General features: G+C 60.8%; 2 protein-coding genes across 2 annotated transcripts; both read right to left on the bottom strand.

The window, feature by feature from the left end:
• Nucleotides 1-43: 43 nt before the first annotated feature.
• Nucleotides 44-10966, bottom strand: DTX4 (deltex E3 ubiquitin ligase 4). Its single transcript, XM_049820192.1, has 9 exons — nt 10568-10966; nt 6420-7143; nt 5468-5529; nt 5154-5315; nt 4956-5017; nt 4478-4630; nt 3694-3855; nt 3228-3317; nt 44-2838 (listed from the first exon to the last, which is right to left on the bottom strand). Exons 1-9 carry the CDS (start codon nt 10776-10778, stop codon nt 2605-2607), a joined length of 1860 nt encoding a protein of 619 aa, XP_049676149.1. The 5' UTR covers nt 10779-10966; the 3' UTR covers nt 44-2604.
• A 4879-nt stretch (nt 10967-15845) lies between these two features.
• Nucleotides 15846-17569, bottom strand: CNTF (ciliary neurotrophic factor). Its single transcript, XM_049820211.1, is given in 3 exon segments — nt 15846-16516; nt 16518-16826; nt 17160-17569. Coding segments are annotated over 3 exon segments (588 nt in total). The 5' UTR covers nt 17274-17569; the 3' UTR covers nt 15846-16351.
• Nucleotides 17570-17827: the final 258 nt, after the last annotated feature.

Here is a 17827-nt window from a genome sequence, read left to right as displayed (position 1 = left end):
CGCCCCGCTCCAAAACCAAAAAAAGGGGAGGCAGAGCCCTTCAACAAGCCACTGGGGACACCGGGGTGCCCAAGGAGAAGGAAACCCTGAGCAGAGCCATCTTCTTCCCCCTCCAGGCTGGCCCCAGAAAGCCAGGGAAAGCTGTGCAACCCCCCTACTCTCCCCTGACATACAGGAACACCAGCAGGACTCAAGGCCTCCAGGGCAGGGACTTGCTACTTCTAAAAACATTGGGTAAGGATGCATGCTGGGGCCTGACTCCTGGGAAAAGACCCCCAGCCCTCCAAGCCCAGAGAGACCCCCAGCTACTGCAGGCACGCAGGGCCAGCACAGATGGCATTAGCAATGCTTCACCTCATGGGAAAAGAGGGAGTGGGGGAGCCCCATGGAGACGTGCGTGGGGTTAGCCACCAATTTCTGCTCACTGCAACCTCCATGTATATCTATCAGGATAGATATACACACGCATGCAGAGGCACAGATCAGTTTTATTTCAGCCAGCAACTAATTGCGTAGGCAACACAGCATTAAAAAAAGAAAAAAAAAAAAACCTCACGTTGTGAAAAGAGTGTCACATTAAGAGCCGTCAGGCCGGCACCCAGGTGGGGGACCCCCTCCCCCTTCCCCCCCCAAATTACAGGAGGGTTTTGCATAGCTCCAGCCAGGGTTTTTCTGCAGTGGGGGAAGCCCAGGGCTCTGGTGGAGGAGAAATCACACTGCTGCAGCTCCCCTGGCTGCAGAGCCACCCAAGAAAAGGGGTTTTCCTGGGGAATGAGGTTTTCTCCCTTGAGGTAGAAAATAACATCCCATGCTAAGGATAGCTGGGGACAGACTGCTGCAAAGGGGCATCAGGGGGATGAGGGGTGCTGGCCGTCCCCACAGTGCACCCTCGCTTGCCTGGTCACACAGACGACGGACAGAAGACAACAGAGAGGCCAGGCTGTGCAGGGACAGCGAGCATCCCCTGCCATCCGCTTTATTGACACCCCCCCCCCACCTCCCCGCTGCGGGGTGGCTGGCTGAGGGCAATGCATCCACCAGGCCGGGGAGAGGAAAAACAGCAACGACAACAGAATGATGCACAGCAGGACGGGTCTCCCTCCCACACCACTGTCCCCTGGGACAAAGGGTGAGGTGACCCCCCCCCCCCCCCTTCCCCAGGAAAACCAGGAGGGGAATGCAACAAAACGGGCTAGGAGGCCCCAAACCCCCAAGGAGCAACAGGGCTGGGGGCAGCCTGGGCAGTGGTGGGTGCTGCCCCCCTCTCCACTCTCCAACCCTGGGGGTATTGTGGGACAGGGGCATGAGCTGCAAACAGCCCCCATCAATGGGGAGAGTGCCCCCAGCGCAGCCCACAAAGCTGTGGGGATCTCTCCAGCACCTTGTCACAGGTGGTTCTGGGAGGCCCTATGAAGTCCCCTGGGGGCTGGTGGGGACCCCAAGATGCCATGCAACTCCACCACCACCACCCACACTCCCCTCTCATGCCAACCCCCCTGGCCCCAGCCCAAAACCGCCATGCCAACCCACTGCCAGCCAGCTGTCTGCCCCCCCCGCCCCCCCCAAAGACCTCCCCAAGGACTCTGGGGATGGTGCTGGGACCCAGCAGGAAGGGGAGCAGTTCCCACCCACACCTGCATCGGGACCCACAGGTGACAGCACTACCGTGGGGCACTAATGCCCTTCAGGGCAGGGTGTCCCCGCAGTAGGGGAGCAGTGCCTGCAGTGCTGCCCCCCATCCTGCCCCCCCCCCCAGTACCACCAGGCTCAGCCCCCCAGGCCAGCCGCAGCATCGCATTCTCCCAGACCCCAGGCCACCTTCCAAAATGCCACCACCTGTATGTACATATACAGGACAAAACCCCAAAACACGAGGTATATAAAAATTCAACGCGGGGACGCCCCCATACGAACAGTTCAAGGAACCCACTACAGAGGGGGTGGGGAAGAGGCCAGGCCTCCACACCTACTTCCTACCACCCACCGGCCCCTCCCTGCCACCGGGTGGCGGGGCAGCCCAGGCAAGGGGACCCTGCAGGGCACAGCTCAGACACAGCCAAGAGGAGAAGGGGGCACGGGGCTGGGGGGCCGGCAGAGGCAGACCGGGCCCCCCCCAACCTCCGTGGACACAGGAGACCAGTGGGGAGGTACGGGACAGGACAAACAAACACATGGCTGAGGGACGAGGCGGAGCGAGGGGGACTCCCATGGCCTCCACTCCCACCCCAGGCCGGGTCCCAGCCCCAGGTGGGTGTCAGGGGCATCAGGCCAGGCTGGGACCATCCGATGGATGAAGAGGGAGGGCAGCCTGGCACACCACAAGCTCGCCGCATGGCAGCAGCAGGGATAGGACACCGGCTGCAAGGAATGGCCAGGCCAGGGTGAAGCCCCATGGCTCCCTCCCCGCGGGAGTGACGGGGACGGCCAAAAGGACCTTCTCCCACATTCCCGGCCAGCCTGGGGATGCTCCCACTGGGCGGGTGCCACTGGGAGCACGGGGCTCCCGGTGCCCCCTGCAAAGCCCCCAGGCAGGTTTCTCCAGCAGCTTTATCCTTGGCGGGGGGGCAGCACAGGCACCCCTTCCCTTGCCTCCCTGCCGCAGTCTCAGTCCTTCTCCTGCGCCAGGCTCTCCTCCGTGATGCCCTGGGCCGCAAGCTCAGCCAGAACATTGTCCAGGTAGTTGATGTCAGGGTAGCCATGGCCGGTGAGGTTGGAGCCGAACTCCGTCTTGTGGTGGATCTCGTTCCAGATTACCGTGTCCGACTCACCTGTGGTGCTGGAGGTCCCGATGGCGAAGATCAAGCGCCGGTCCCAGGCTACCAGCAGCAACTTCAGTACCTATGGAGGGGAGAGATGGGGCAGGCAGCAAGGCAAACGCAGGGGTGGAAGCACCCACTTCTGCCCAGGGCATATCTGATCATCCTGGTACACCCCGGCAATGTGGGCAACCCACAGCCAAGCCCTCCAGGGAGCTTGGGATGCCAGCATGGGATCCTACCCCAACCAAAACAGCAGGACCAGGCTGCAGAGGCTCCCCCAGTGCATGGGAACATTGCTGGGTTCCTGCAGAGCATGCTGGATGGGCTACAGGGAAAACCTCCACCCAGATTTGCCTGCATACGGCCTGCTTTTCCCCATGCTCCAAATAGCTGCTCGCTCCCTCTCCCCCCTCAATATGCCCTTGAGCATGCCTTGGCCAACTCAAGCCGCCCAAGTGAGCCCCTCACCTTTCTGCCCTTCTCGCTGTCCGGCAGGTAGCAGTGCCGGGGGAAGCCGCGGGCAGTGAAGCTCTTCCCAGGGTTTGGATGCTCCGGTCCCTGCAGTGTGTAGAGTGGGAGAAGAACAAAACCCTTTTGGAGCTCAGAAGCATGCTCTGGGCACAAGGTAATCCCCCAACCTCAGTGGATGCAGAGCTGCCTGCTGCTGGGCAGCCATGCTCCAGCACAGTGGCCTTAACACCACCATCATCCCCCTGCCACCAAGCAGATGGGGCCAACACTTTCATGCAGATGTACCCAAGACTTTCCACAACATCCTTACAGACACACAGCTCCCGAGACATAGGTGAACCCAGAGTGCCGAGTCAAGGCATGAGCTGTAGCCTGACATGGGTGTGATGCAGCAGTGACAAGGGTGACCAGCCCCCACAGGGGACCACCCATGTACCCCCCTGGTCATAGGGCCGGGCCGCACCTGCACCCCAGGGGGAATGTTGTAGATGATGCGGATGGTTTTGCAGTCAGAGTGGCCAGGCAGCGCGTGAGGGATGATGTGATACTCCATCTTCCCTGGGGGCTGTGTCCCTGTCTTCACCCCATAGATGGTTTTGCAGGTGGGACACTGCAGGCTCCCATCCTGAAGGAAGGAAAAGAGGGGAACATAATAGTCATTTCAAAAACACTCAGGAAGCAGGGGGTAGGGCTGGGAGAATTTGCTACTGCAACCCAACTTTAACCAAAAACCTGACGTCTGCATTTCTCTTCCTCATCAGTTTTACAGTCCTCGCTACTATCCCTACCTCTGTTTTGTTTTGTTTTTCAAAGAGGGAAAGATAGTAAATATTAAAAAATCCCAAGCAATGTGAAACGCATTTTCCTGGGAATGTCAAGCACAAAGGCCATTTGCAGGGAGCTCAGGAAAGCCCACCTATGGCTGGAAAAGCACTGCCGGAGCCAGGTGCCAAGTAGCTCTGCTCAAACACGGAGGGATCAAAGTTCACTGCCACTAATTCTGGGAAGGAAAGCAAGGACATAAAACAGGGCACAGTGGTGGAAAAAATACCCACACAACCCTGGTTTCTGATTTAGCGGTCCCAAAATGCTGGCTGCTGATAAAAATTAAACTCTCCATCAGGGCAGGGAGGTCAGAGCCCTCTGGGGCAGCAGGACTCAAGCACCATCCCACTGAGGGCTGGTGGAGCTCAGCACAGGTCACCAAGCTGGGGGTCTGGACATTGCCTGGGGCTGCAGCCTTGCACCTTGTTGCCGTTGTTGTACATGGCGACCAGGCAGTGGAGGTGGAAGACGTGGCCGCATTTCACCAGCTTCCCCACCAGGTCGGGCTTGACAGCCGGCTGGGGTCCCTTGTAGCCAGAGGGTGCAGAGAGGCGCTCCATGCAGATGGTGCAGTCCTGCACGGAAGGAGAGGAGAGGGATCAGGTGGATGGATGCAGCCGGAGCCTTGCCGAGGATGTGGGGTTGATGAGCTGCCCTGCTCTTACCCAGGGACCAGCACCCACCTCTGGTGCCATGCCGTCACCCTGGGCCACCACAGGGGCTGGCCAACATGTGCATGTAGCACACAGCCCCTCTTTGGAGGGGGACAGGGACAGGGCAGAGCCATGAGGGGCAGCGGGAGACCCCTGCGCAGCATGGGGGCATTGCCTGCGTCCCCAGTTGCTCCTCCCAGAGCAAAGCACCCCAGGGACACCCCAGCATGACCCCCGCCGCTCGCACCTCATCTGGCGGATGCCGCACCTTCTGCAGGTATTTTTTCAGTACCTCCTCCGGGGTTTTACCTGTGGGGGAGCAACAGTCAGAGGGGCCGGAGGGCAGCATGGGGGAAAACCAGTGCTGGAGGCAGTGGGAGGGGCAGGGGAACCAGGTAGGGAAGTGGAGACAGGAACAGGGGCCAAGTGGCAAAGTGCCTCTCACCCTTCTTGGCCTGTTTCTTGGTGGTCTTGCGGCAGGTGTGGGAGATGCCGGGAATGGACTGGATCTCACTTTTGCTGACAGGCGGGGGGTGCAGCACCAGCTTGGGGGGCCGTGTCAGGCAGACGGGCAGCCCGGCTGCACTCATTAGGATCCCTGTGATCCCTGGGCGAGGGGGTTTGAAATGGCACTGAGGAACCAGCATCACCCCAAACCCCAGATATTTCCGCAAAAAGCACCCCACTGGAGCTGACTCCCCCCTGGGGAGGCCAGCACCTGCGGGCACCAGCTGCCCCACTGCACAGCCCCATCCTCACCTGCCAGTGCTGGGTTGACAGGGCTGGAGCCGGTGAGGTTCTTCACGGGGACAGTGGGGACCCTGTGAGGAGCCAGCAGAGACCACATCAGGGCTAACGGCAGGCACCCAAGTCCCTGCAGCCCCCAGGGGCCAGCAGGGGCCAGACAATAGTTGCCTGAGCAACTGCACGGGCCCTGGCTGGAAATAGAGAATCCCCCAAGAAGGCGATGTGCTCCCCCCTGCCCCACCGCCGCCTTTTCTCTCACTCTTTAGAAACCCCGCCTGCGTCTCCATTCATGGCCCCTTTTTGTCACCGCTCTCCGGGCCAGTCTGTTGGGTTTTTTGTTGGGGTTTTTTTCCCCTCTTTTCTCCTGCGGCCACGTCGCTGCCACAGCTCTTTTCCCCCCCGCCTCCCCTTGGGGCTCTCTTCCATGGGAAAGTTTCCCCGGCGGGTCAGGAGTGGAGGGAAGGGGGAGGATGGAGCAGGAGAGGAAAGGGGCCAGGCTGCGACAGAAGGCTGATGGCAGAGCCAGACAAAGGGGAGAAACAGGCTCATTGAATGCCCACCCCCTCGAAAAATAAAGTGTCTTTGGAGGGTGGGGGTCTGGAGGGACCCCTTCTTATGGGTCTTGAATGGCTTTTCTTTGGCCCTTTTGCAGTCCCCCACCCATCCCCTGCCACCAAGAGAAAAAGCAGCCTCAGCCTCCTCATTGAGATGCAGGAGCCACCCCATCCCTGCTCCAGTCCCCAGGCACCCTTGGGGAAAGCGAGGGGCCCAGCAGAGCCCTCCGCCCGCAGGAGGTTGGGGACCGCCGAGGTCCATCTCCCACCAGGCTCAGGGGTGATAGCACCCCTGCAGTGGACAGTCCCACCGGCCTGTGGCCCCTCTGTGCCCTGGGGAGACGAAAAAAAATCATGCTGCCCCTGTTCTCCCCCAAACTACCCTCTCACTCACACGCGGCGGGACTCACCCAGAGGCAATGAGCACCCGGGACTGGGCAATGGCCAGGCGCTGGAGGTGGCTGCGGTTCAGGGTGCTGAGGCCAGGATGGGATGCCTTGCCACTGCCCGTGCCAGGGGGGCTGGTGGCGGAGCTGGCTGAGCTCAAGGTGGGTGTGCTGGCTGCCTGCCGCCGGCCCCCTTGGGCTGCCAGTGGCTTCAGTGAGCCACGCACTGTGGCCATACCGTCAGGCATCTTGGCCCCTGGTGCCAGCGCTGGGGCTTTGGGGACAGTGGGTGGCACGGGGGGGGCTTTGCGGGGCTGCAGGGTGGCGGTGCCAGGGCCCGTGGCTGACACGGTGGCTTTGACGCTCATGACCAGGAGGCACTGGGGACAGGCGCAGGCGGGGACTGGGGGGACCGCCGCTGCCCCAGGGCTGGCTGGCCAGGACTGTGACTTGGGCAGGGTGCCCGAGACCAATGGGTAGACCATGTCAAGGCGGCGGCGGACGCGGCGCTTGCGCTGGGTCTGCCGGTTGATCTGGCCCATGGTGGCAAAGTCGATGATGTAGCAGAAGCCAATGGCGCTCAGGTCCACCCAGGGGTGCTGCTTCTCATAGGCGCGCTGGATGGTGATGCCCACGTCCATGTCATAGGGCGTCCACGACCCGCTGTCGTTCTCCCACTCCCACACAACTCCCTTGCCCGGCGCTGAGGACGGGTCGTAGTAGCTGCGTCGGACAGGGCGGATAGTGCCTGAGGGAAGGCGAGAGATGCCGTCAGACCCTGGCGCCGGCACCCACCTGCAGGCAGGGAGCGAAACCACCCCAACCTGCCCCACCGGCACAGGGACAGGATGGCTTTCCAGCTCAGCTGTTGTCCCCGCCCTGCCAGGGGACTGGTGTGCCTTGGTTTCCACAGGCTGCTGCCTGCAAGCTGCCCTGCTGCCGGCACACCCGAAGGGCCAGGCAGCCCCTGGGCTGTACGTGCATAGCACTGGGGTGCAACCCCAGCACGAGTGGGGTGAGGGAAGGGCAAATTTCACCCCCATCAGTCTACAGTGGTGGCCGCCCTCCCAGCCCCAGTGTGCGGCCGCTCAGCCCTGATGGGGAAACACAGAACCACAAGTTTGGGCACTCCAACCTGCTCCCAGGGACCTCCCGTGGGAGCCTGATGAAACCAGGCATGTAGGCACCGGACTTCTGCAGTGCCTGCCATGGCCCTGTCTCCCTCTCAGCTCTGGGATGGTGGAATAAAAGATTTAAGGGGCAGCTCTGAGCCCTGCAGTGGTGACATGTGCAGGCACCCACACGTGTGGGGGAGCAGGGCTCACACCAACCCCACTGTCTGCAGCTGCCAAACCAACCCGCGACAAGAACCCAGCCTGTGGCACAGCGAAAATCCCCACGAGACTGAGCAAAGGAGTTTGAGCAGGGCCCTGTGCCCAGCTCCTGCTCCCCCATCAGTGAGCATTAAGAGAGGGATGCGAGCGCAAAGCACGAAGGCTTTGTGGGTTGCATCCTTATTTTTGCTAGGTGTTTCCTTTTCTACCGCTCCCAGTTGACTAGGATACATTAAAAGCACAGACACAAATTTTGGAGACTCCTACAATGAAGAGAAAGCCTTCCTCTTTGGGATGTTTCACAGCACAGGAGGGCATGCTGAACGTGGCCGGGCTCAGCCTTGGGGTCCCATACTGAGCATGCTACTAGCACCCAGAGCTGGTTAATAGGTGGGATGAGCTCACAAGCACTGCTGCCTCCGTGCTCTTCTGCAAAACCCCATGGCTCAGCCCCACTGCCAGCAGTAGGAACTAGAAAGCTCAAAGAGAAGAAATAATAAGCCTGCTTCTTCGGCTTTTCACTAAGTGTCTTGCAAAGCCTGCAAGAATTTCAGTCCTTTTTTACCCCCAGCTCTCCGCTGGGAGCAGCCGCCACTGTCAGTCCCCACACAGGACCACTTCCCACGAAAAAGTGGGCTAAAAAGGAAAAGCTGTTTATTAGCACTAATGATGGGTGCACATCAAGCACCCTGCTATAGAGAATAGGGTGCAGCTGCACCCCAGGCAAGCAAGGCCACCCGTCCCAGTCCTGTGAAGGGTTACCCAGGGGAGAAAAGCCACCGGCACTGGCGGCACAAAGCAAGGCCAGAGGAGAGTGGGGCAGTGATTTATCCTAATCCGGTGTGAGGCGCGGAGAGCAGCAGCGGTTGCATGCGGCATCTGGTGGTCCCCGGGCGGCGGTGTGGGAATGCCATGCATCCCCCCAGCCCAGTGTGGCCAGACGGCCTCCCATTCAGCAAGGGAAGAAAAGGGACAATAGCTATTCAGGGCCTGCCAGGGTCACGACCCCCCCAAATCAGAGCTGTTTAATGACCCAAAATACCAACATCCCCAGCAACCCAGGGAGAGACAGAACAATCCCCCTTTCAGGGCTCCTCCCCAGTCAACAATAGGCCTCAGAGGCTGGCCCCCAGCCCGGCTGCAGAGGTCCCTTGTCCCCACACCCCCAGGCAGGGGAGGGTCCCTGCCAGCCCCCAGGGCTGCTGGGGGGAGGACAACGGAGTATGTCCAGCACCCCACTGCACCCAGCACCCCCTGTCCCAGGGACAAGGGACATTAGCTGGTCCCCTTCCCATGGCCATCAGGGGGGTGGTTGGGGGGGGGGGGGGGGGGGGGGGCAAAAATCCCCTGTGCCAACCTCTCTCCCACAGGCGACTGTCCCCCACATCCCAGAAACCCTCAGGGCCATATGTGCCCCACCACCTTGGGAATCCCTCCACACCACCACCACCCCAGCGACCTCCATGCCTGCTTGTTGCCCTCTGACCCCTGAATACCCCCTTTACCTGTCCAAGCCACCACCCTGGGGACCTCCCCACCTGCCTGTGCCTTCCCTGAGCATGCCCCCACCTGCCTGTGCCCGACCCAGGGCAACCCTATGGGCTGCTGTGATGCAGAGCAGGGATTTGGCCCCCAAGCACCGTACAGCACAGGGCCTTTGGGGTTGATGGAGACTCAGAGGTAGCACAGAGGGAGCTGGGCATGGTGAGGCAGGGCCCTGGGAAGGGTCTGCAGGGGACGGGCTCTGAACAACGAAGGGACTGCAGGCCAGGGGATGAAAATGCCATAGCATGCAACAGGGCCCAGGGAGGTGCAGCAGGGAGGAGGCCAGGCAGCACAACCCCATAAGGGACCAGGAACGTGCGAGCAGGGCCAGCCAGCATGGGACATGACAAGCACCTGGGGACCAAGTGGGATGGCGTAATGCAAGCTGGCAGCAGGCAACCTGGGGAAGCTTGGGCTTGGGCAGCAGTGGGCAGGGCTGGGCAGCAGCATGGGACCGTGCACCAAGGAGCAGAGCTGTGCAATTCCAGGGCAGGCAGAGCAGGGCGATGCAAGGCAAATCTAGATGCAGTATGGGACCAGGCAATGCAATCCAGAATCAGGCAGTATAACGCAGCACAGCGTCCAGCAGCACAGCACAGTACAGTACAGCCAGCAACGCGATGGCAGGGCAGGTGACAGGATGTAACACGGGGCAAGGCAGCACAATGCAATATGGGCCTGGGGAAGGCAGCACCGTACATACAACCCAGCTTGAGATCAGGCAGTGCAATGCAGCATGGGACCCGGCAGCACATCATTGTGCAACACCGTGCAATGCAATTCCAGGTCAGGCAGCGCTGTGCAATACCGGACCTGGCAGCAAAGCGATGCACAGTGCAACTCTACACCAAGCGGTGCAACGTAGTAAGGGACCTGGAAACACAGCAAATCCAGATCAGTCGCGTCAGGCAGGAAAGCACCCGACCGGGCAGGGCAGCACGGGGCCCGGCAGCAAACCCCCTGCAGCGCGGTGCAGCGAGGGACCGGGAGCGGGACCATGCAGCGCCCCTCGGCAGCGCGCAAGCGGTGCGAGACCAGGCAGGGCTGGGCGGCGCTGGAAGGCGCAGCGCGGTGCGAGGCGACCCGGAGCAGAGGGCACTGTGCAGTGCCAGGCCGGGGAGCCTCGGGCAGCGGGGAAGAGGGCAGCGCTGTGCGGCGCCCAGCGACGCAGTCGCAGCCCGGGGAGCCCGGCGCAGGGCCCGGCCGGGCCGGGCAGGGCAGGACACCGCCGGGGCCGGGGCGGAGGGCGGTGGGGTTGGCCGCCCGGCGGCTCCCCCCCCCGGGCTGACTCACCGGTGTCCTGGCGGAACTGGTGCATGGACTGCAGGTCGATGATGTAGGGCGCCAGGCGGCTGTCGGCCTGGCCCAGCACCACGCTGCCGCCCGCCCGCGGCCCGGCGCGGGCCACCGCCTCGATGTGGTGGCTGACGGCCGGGCTGTAGGGCCGCCACCGCCCGTGCTCGTTCAGCCATTCCCACACCACCACGGCCGAGGCCAGCAGCATGGCTGCTCCGCCGCCGCGGCCGGCCCCGGCCCGCCGCCTCCCCCGGCTCCGGCTGGCCGCCGCAGACGCCCCGCGGCCGCTGCAGCCCGCCCCGCCGGCACTCGCATGCTCGGCGCGGCGCAGGGCTCTGCCCGCCCCCGCCCCGGGGCTGGCCGCCGAGCGGGCGCGGAAGCGAGGCCGCCCCTCAGCGCCGCGGCGGACCGCAGCGCCGCTCCCCGGGCGGCGGCGGGAGGCGGCTCCGCCTCGCCCGCCCCGCGAGCGTGGAGGGGCGGGGCTGCCCCGCCCCTGACGTCACCGCGCCCGGGCCCGGCCCGGCGACACCGAGCCTCCCGCCGGGGGGCCGGGGGGGGGGAGCGCGGCCGGGAGAAACCATTGCCGGCGGCGGGGGGGGGGGGGGGAGGGGCGGCTCGGTCCTGCGCACCCCGCGGACCCCGTACCCCACCCCAGGACCCCTGGTGCCCCCCGCACCCCTACCCTGCCCCCCTGACACCCCAGTGTCCCTGTACCCCCACCCTGCACCCAAGGACCCCCAGTGCTCCCCACGGCCCTAACCGAGACTGCAGCCCAGGCACTGCAGGGACATCCTGGTGTGCGCCCATCCCTGCGCGCCACCCTGGCCCCGAGCCCACCAGCAATGGGAATCAGGGTGCTGGGGGGTCGCATGCCCGACCCAAGGCAGGGCGTCAGCGCCAGACCCCGCTCCAGGCGCCGTGACAGAGAAACGTGGCCCGAGAGCTTCGACCATCCCCTTTCCCGGGCTGCAGTGCCTGCGGGGAGCAGCCTGGTGAGCTGCCCCTGGCCATGGCCTGTGACACACAAAAATGGGTTCAGAGCCCAAAATCGCCACGTGCCTCGAGGGGCACCTGGGCTATAACCCCAGCTCCCATACCTCAGCAATCCCAGCTGCCTGCCACAGTTTAGTTTCCCTGGGAAGTGCTTTCTGGGGAAATTTCATGCAGCTTCAGCCTGGCACGAGGCTGCAAATCCTTTAGGATGCTCCTCCGACTTATGCATGTCTTGGTGGCCCAGTGGCTTTGCTGTGCAAACTGAAACCAGTACAACCAAAACCCATGTGCTCCTGCTGGCAAGTGCAACGGGGCCTCTGCTTTATGGTGACTCCCTGGGACCAGAGCAGCTGGTGCTGGCCCTTCCTCGCAGCCCAAAAAAAAGTTCATCCTGAGCTTGTTCTTCCGCTGAGCCTCATGAGCAGCATCCCAGGGCAGCCCTGAACTACAGGATGTTGGCGACAGGCACAGTACATTGATTTTTCTTTGATATTAAATAAAATACCCATCGTTGCCTGGTTTGGGGAGAACTATACAAATTGCATTTGTGTCCCACACACACGGGTTTCCCAGCACCAGCAAATCCCCTGGTTCATGGTCCCTGCCAGCTTGGAAGGCAACTCATCCCCAGGACACGGGGACCCCCGGTGCTGCTGCAGGACGTTGCCAAGCTCCCGGAGGCCATTGCAGCTCCTCTCCTGACAAATCTGTTTCCCAGGCACTGCCCAGCCTGCTGAGCGTCTGCGGTGAGAAACCATTAGGCAAGATCTGAATAGAGGAAAAAAAGAAGAGAGGAAAAAGAAAAGGGGGAGGGTATGAAACAGGTGGGGACTAGCTGCAGTGATGCCAGCTGGTGAGTGCCATGGTGAGAGGAGGCAGTGAAATGCAGAAGTTCAAGCAAATCTACCCTTCTTCCAGCTCACCCTTGGAGACACACAGGGCCATGCTCGAAATGCGTTTTCCTGCAAGAAGGGAGGGCTCCTGGTCCTTCCCAGGAAGGCAGTGTGGCAGCAGAGAGCTGCTCCTCTGGGTTTTCACCTGCTCCTTTGGGGCTGACGAGTGCAGCCAAGGCCACGACAGGGAAGCCCGGGGAAATCTTTTCCGCTGACTCAGGCAGGAGGAAAAGGTTTTCCTGCTCTTAAAAAGGAAAGCATTGGTGAACATTACCCCCCAACCCTGGCTCAGGATCAAAAAGTCAGGAGCCAGCGCTGCAATGCTGGTGCAGGATGGTGCAAGGGGACAGATGAGCCACTGGGACTGGCACAGATGATGCCCACCTGCCTCTGGTGCACGGTGGGCAAGGGGTGAATTTATTCTCTCCCAGCACCCAGTGCTGATGCCAGCACCCACATACATACATCCCTGAGGTCAGGGAGCAGCCTTGGTCAGCTTAAAACCTTTCCAACCCCACAAAGTGTGCCCAACCCAACCATGCGTTAAGCCCAAACATTTATTTTTTGAAATTAAACACATCCATGGGTTGGTTTTTGTGGCTCCTTCCCCACTAAAACTTGGGAGCGCAGCTCACCTCCCCCTTCCCCATTACCACCAGCACTGCAAATCCTTTTTCTCTCCCCAAAGCACAATCTCGGACAGCTTTTGGTGGGTTTTTAGTTTGCAGGAGGCCATTCAGGGTCCTCAGCGGCATTAGCCATGTGGGCACGACGGTCCTCCTGATGCCATGAAAAGCCAAAATCAGGACTCAGTAGTCAGAAGACTATTAAGCATGTATCCTTTATTGCAGTGCTGGGCACACAGGGGATTTCTCCTCCTATTGTGTGTGCCTGATCAGTTTAATTGCATAGTTTATATACAGGTTCTATATACATATTAATTAGATTTCTGATAAAAGTTTTGCATATTAATTAACTCATTATCATACGCAAATGTCCCTCACGCAGGCGTATTCCAGGTCTCTGGTGGTCTTCCGCAGTTTTCCTCACTTGTCCACTGTCTGACCCTTCTCAACTGATTCTTCGTGGTGTGATCTTCTACATGTTTTGATACATCTTATCCTAAAGAATGCTTGTTAGTGCCTTTATTATCTATGTCTACATTAATGACGCAGGTCTCCAGACACTGGAAAGCCATCTGAAAGCAGTTTTTTCTTTGGTGTCTTATACATTGTGCAGCGTACAGAACTCTTACCTCCTATCAGTCAGCAAATAATTGGGTAAAGAAATAGCAAGACCATTGTGTTCAGAAAAAATATCTTGTATCACTCCACTCAGGCTCTTCATTTCTGTCTCCAGAATCAACAGCTTCAGTCATCCCCATGAACTTAACTTCAGCCTACCGCAATGCAAGTCCAAAGGGCCTCCTAGCAGCAAGAGAGCTTGGCTGTTGGATGCCCCTGTCCTTGCCAAATCAGTTTACTAGTGATTCCCTTTGGGGTTGCAGCTGAAAAATAGCATTAAAACCCAGCAGGCTCAGACGTCACCACCTCTCTACTGCATGGTGGGGGCTTGCTGGCAGGGAAAGCCTCTTGCTCAGCCAGACCACGGAGGTTTGGATTACAGTTTGCTTTTTTACATAGTTTCTGGTTACAGTGGCCATTTCAAAGCATCACGGGGGCTTTGCAAACAGACGTACTCAGCGCTGCTGGCAAGGTAGCAAGGAAGGAAAAAGGAAGGTTGCAAAAGTGGCGATTCACACTGCTGGGCACAGCCCAAGGAAGCCCCTGGAGCAACGTCATTGTCCACCTTCAATCCCCATTGCTGCTTCAACTCCCAAGTGCGGTTGCAGCAGGCTGAGCTCAACTCAAAGCACCACCAATGGCTAATCTGGAAGGATTGAGCTGCACGGACCCATGCCAGGGCTGCAGCTGGCTCCCCGGGGATGTGAAGGTCACCTCACATCTAGGCTACTGTGGTGGGAGAAAAGGGGTCTGTTCCCGCCTGCTTGTGTTGTGAGGTTCAGAGACAGACGTGCGCTGTTTGAGATGTTATGTACCCGCCTTCAGGAAGGTGAGTGGCAGCAGAAGGGCAAGGATGCGAGCACCTGGCCACTGCTGAGCACGAGGGCGCAAGGGGAGAAAACCAAGATGGCTTCGAGTGCACAAAGCAGACAAGACTGGGAGAGAAAAGTACTTGCTGGGAAAGGGACTCACTTTTGACTAATCCTGAAAAAAATAAAGGCCAGAAATTGTTATTCTGAACTGGAGGGAAGCAGAAACATTGCAAATAATCCAGTCTGAGCTGCAAAGCTGAGGTCAGGCAGTAAATGGTGATGAAAAAGGTGCACATTCTTCCTCCTGGGTGTCACCCACACAAAAAAAAAACAGGGACCACCAAGCCACCCTCGCCCCATCCCTGTGGGGCAGCTCCAGCCCCTGTGGACCTGCTTGCCCCAATGCGCTGGGGTGGGTGGGCAGGATGGGCACAGGGGGCCCTGCCTCTGTGCAGCCCTTTGTCCTCCCCTAGCACCCAGACCCCCACATGCCTGTGCAGATGCTGCTGGTGCTGGGGCAGGCGCTGTGCCCGGTGCCACCACCACCCACCAGGACAAAGCTGCTTTGTGCAGGGCCAGCTGGGCACATCCCCAGCCTCCTCCCCATCCCATGCCCCCAAGTGTTGCCTTCCCTCTCGCAGGTCAGGGAGGAAGGCAGGGCCACACCAGGACAGGGCACAACCTCAGCGACACCCCCCCACCTCCTCCTCATCCTCCCGCCACCTCCATCTCCAACCCCAGTTCCTTCATCTTCCCCATGGCCTCCCAGCAGGTCCCATCCCCCACCAAACCCCCCACCCCACTGGGACTGACCCTTCCCTGGGGTAAGAATGGGATAGCCCAGGCTCTCCAGTGAGGTTGACCCCCACTGTCCCACCTTCCCCAAGAAGTCACGTCATCCCGGTAGATCTCTCAGCCCTTTTATTCGCACGGCAGCCATCAGCCATCACATCCACTCAGCAAGAAAACCACAGCCCGGGGACCTGTGAAACCTCGTGGCATTCCCCTTCACACGGTGAGCGACGTAGTTGGGGCTGTTTAATCCTCTGTGCTGTTTCCAGTCCCAAAATAACCCCTGGAGGCAAAAACCTCCTTATGGAGGGTCTTCTGAATCACAGCCTTCAGTTAAAAGATCCTCTCCGTTACCTTGTCCAAGTGGTTAAGAAATCCCATCCTGATCACACCCCCACACCCCCCCCCTCCTGAAAAAGCCCTCAAGCAGTTAGAGCACAAATTCAATGCACAGAAAATGCGAGCCGGGTGGGAGAAAAGCATCCACGTGAAGGCGGCAAAGCCTTGCATCTTGAAGCTGGGGGGCAGGTCCCAAGACTCCTTTTACCAGGCCATAGTTTTCTGTCCCTTTACTCCTGCCTTGCCTCCGCAAGAGTCCTGAGACAGCTTCTGTCCGCCAGAGGTGGCACCTGGCCATGGCAAGCCAGGCAGTAACCTAATTTCAAAGAAAAGCCTAGCACCACTGCAGCTTGCTAAGGGTCACAGCCTCTGGACCCCAGGGTGAGCGGCAAAGCTGCTTCCTGGGGGATAATTCCAACCCCCCAGCAGGCAGAGCCTGAGCCACCCCTGAGGCTTGCCCTGCCTGGGGATCCCCGCTCCCTCCGGGGCGGAGTGCGGCCAGTGCCTCAGTTTCCCCACAGGGAAAGGGGCCCACAGGGAGTGGTGCCACCAAAAGCATGGGGGACCCAGGGGTTAATGACGTGGTCCATCCTGTCCGCCCTCCTCCATGAACAAACCCCTTTGCTGTCAGCAGCCCTCCGCAGGGGTGGGCAAGGAGCCCCCTGCTATGCCCCAGCAGGGGCCAAGCCCCCCACCCCGTGCCTGCCTTCAAGGGCTCTCAGCTGGGCTGGGGGCCAAGCTGCTGCCCGGGCTGGGCTTAGTGAGCTGCCGCAGGTCCCGTGCAGACCTGACGGCCCACTGGGCCAGCTCCCGCAGCACCCCCAGACCCCACAGCTTCCTCTCGAAGAGGCCGAGGTGGGAGGGGGGGGGGGGGGCCAGCTCCCTCCTCACTGGGGGGCCCGCGGCTCTCCAGCCGCAGCAGCTCCTCAAGATGGTAGGTGAAGGCTGAGACCTGGAGCAGGACGGCTGCCAGCGCCCGGCCCAGGGCAGCGTCAGCCTCACCCAGCTGCTCCCGCTGCTCCTCCAGCATCTGGGCCAGCAGGGCCCGGAAGGCCCGGTACGCCGCCAGGTTCTCCAGCAGCCGCTGGGTCCCCGTCTGCTCATCCCAGTGCTCCACTGCTGCCATCGGCACCCCCTCCACCACTGCCACGCTGGCTGAGGCATCCAAGCCCTGCCGCTCCACCTGCAATGGTGACAGCAGCTGGGGATCAGCAGTGGCAGGAGAAACAGGGGAACCCCCACCAGCACAGGCTCCAGGGGGCCCTGATTCAGCTTCGGCGCTGGCCAGGAGGCATTCAGGGCAGTGCAAGGCCAGGTGCTTGAGGTTTGCCCAAGCATTAGCCAGCAGCACACCAAGGCCCAGATACTGGCGGCATTTCATCTCCCATCTCTACCGTGGGCCAGATCCCTCGTGCCCCAGCACAGCTGCCAGGAGCCCCCTGGACCCCAGTAGTGGTGGCCACCCCATCGGTGCTCCCAGCCCCACAGGCAGCCGTAAGGAGCAGGGCAAACTTACGTAGGTGTCCAGGAGGTCGATGACATCCGAGCGCATCTTCCCGGCCAGGCGGATGCCTCGGCTGCACAGGTCGCGGCGCCGGAGGGCGGCTGAGGAGCTGTCTGCTGCCGCCATGACCTGGGCAGCTGTCACAGGCACCAGGCTCACGGCACAGCGCCTGCCTGGCCCAGCGAGGACAATCCCTTGCTGAGCTGGTGCATTCCAGCCGGGAGCTCTGCTCACACGTCCGCTGGCCTGGCTCTCCCCCTCTTCCACGCCTGGGGCCTGGCACGACGCTGCAAATTCCCGCCTCTGGGATCAACAGCGACAGATTATTTCTCTAATTCCCCCATACATCGCTACTCCAAGTGCCTTGCCCAGAATGGTCTTGCCTGGCAGCAACAGGCACCCAGCCCCAGCTCTGACCCATTCCTCCCTCCCAGCCACACAGTGAGATTAGCAGCATGCTAATCCCCCTGGCTCATGCCAGAGTGCGGGAAACCACTGCCGGGAAGAGGCAAGCAAAGCCCAGACATTGCTCAACACCTCAGCCTGGGCAGCACGCTGGGGCCTGAGCGGGGCAGAGTGCTGCAGGTTTGCCAGTAAGGAATTGAGGAGAGCCCCCAGGCTGGAGATCCAGCACTGGCTGCAGGCTGGGCTGCAACCCAAATGCTGACAGAAGGCTGCAG

Source organism: Accipiter gentilis, chromosome 17 (genome assembly GCF_929443795.1).
Source record: "Accipiter gentilis chromosome 17, bAccGen1.1, whole genome shotgun sequence".
Taxonomy (NCBI): domain Eukaryota; kingdom Metazoa; phylum Chordata; class Aves; order Accipitriformes; family Accipitridae; genus Astur; species Astur gentilis.
This window is presented reverse-complemented; position numbering and strand designations above follow the sequence as displayed.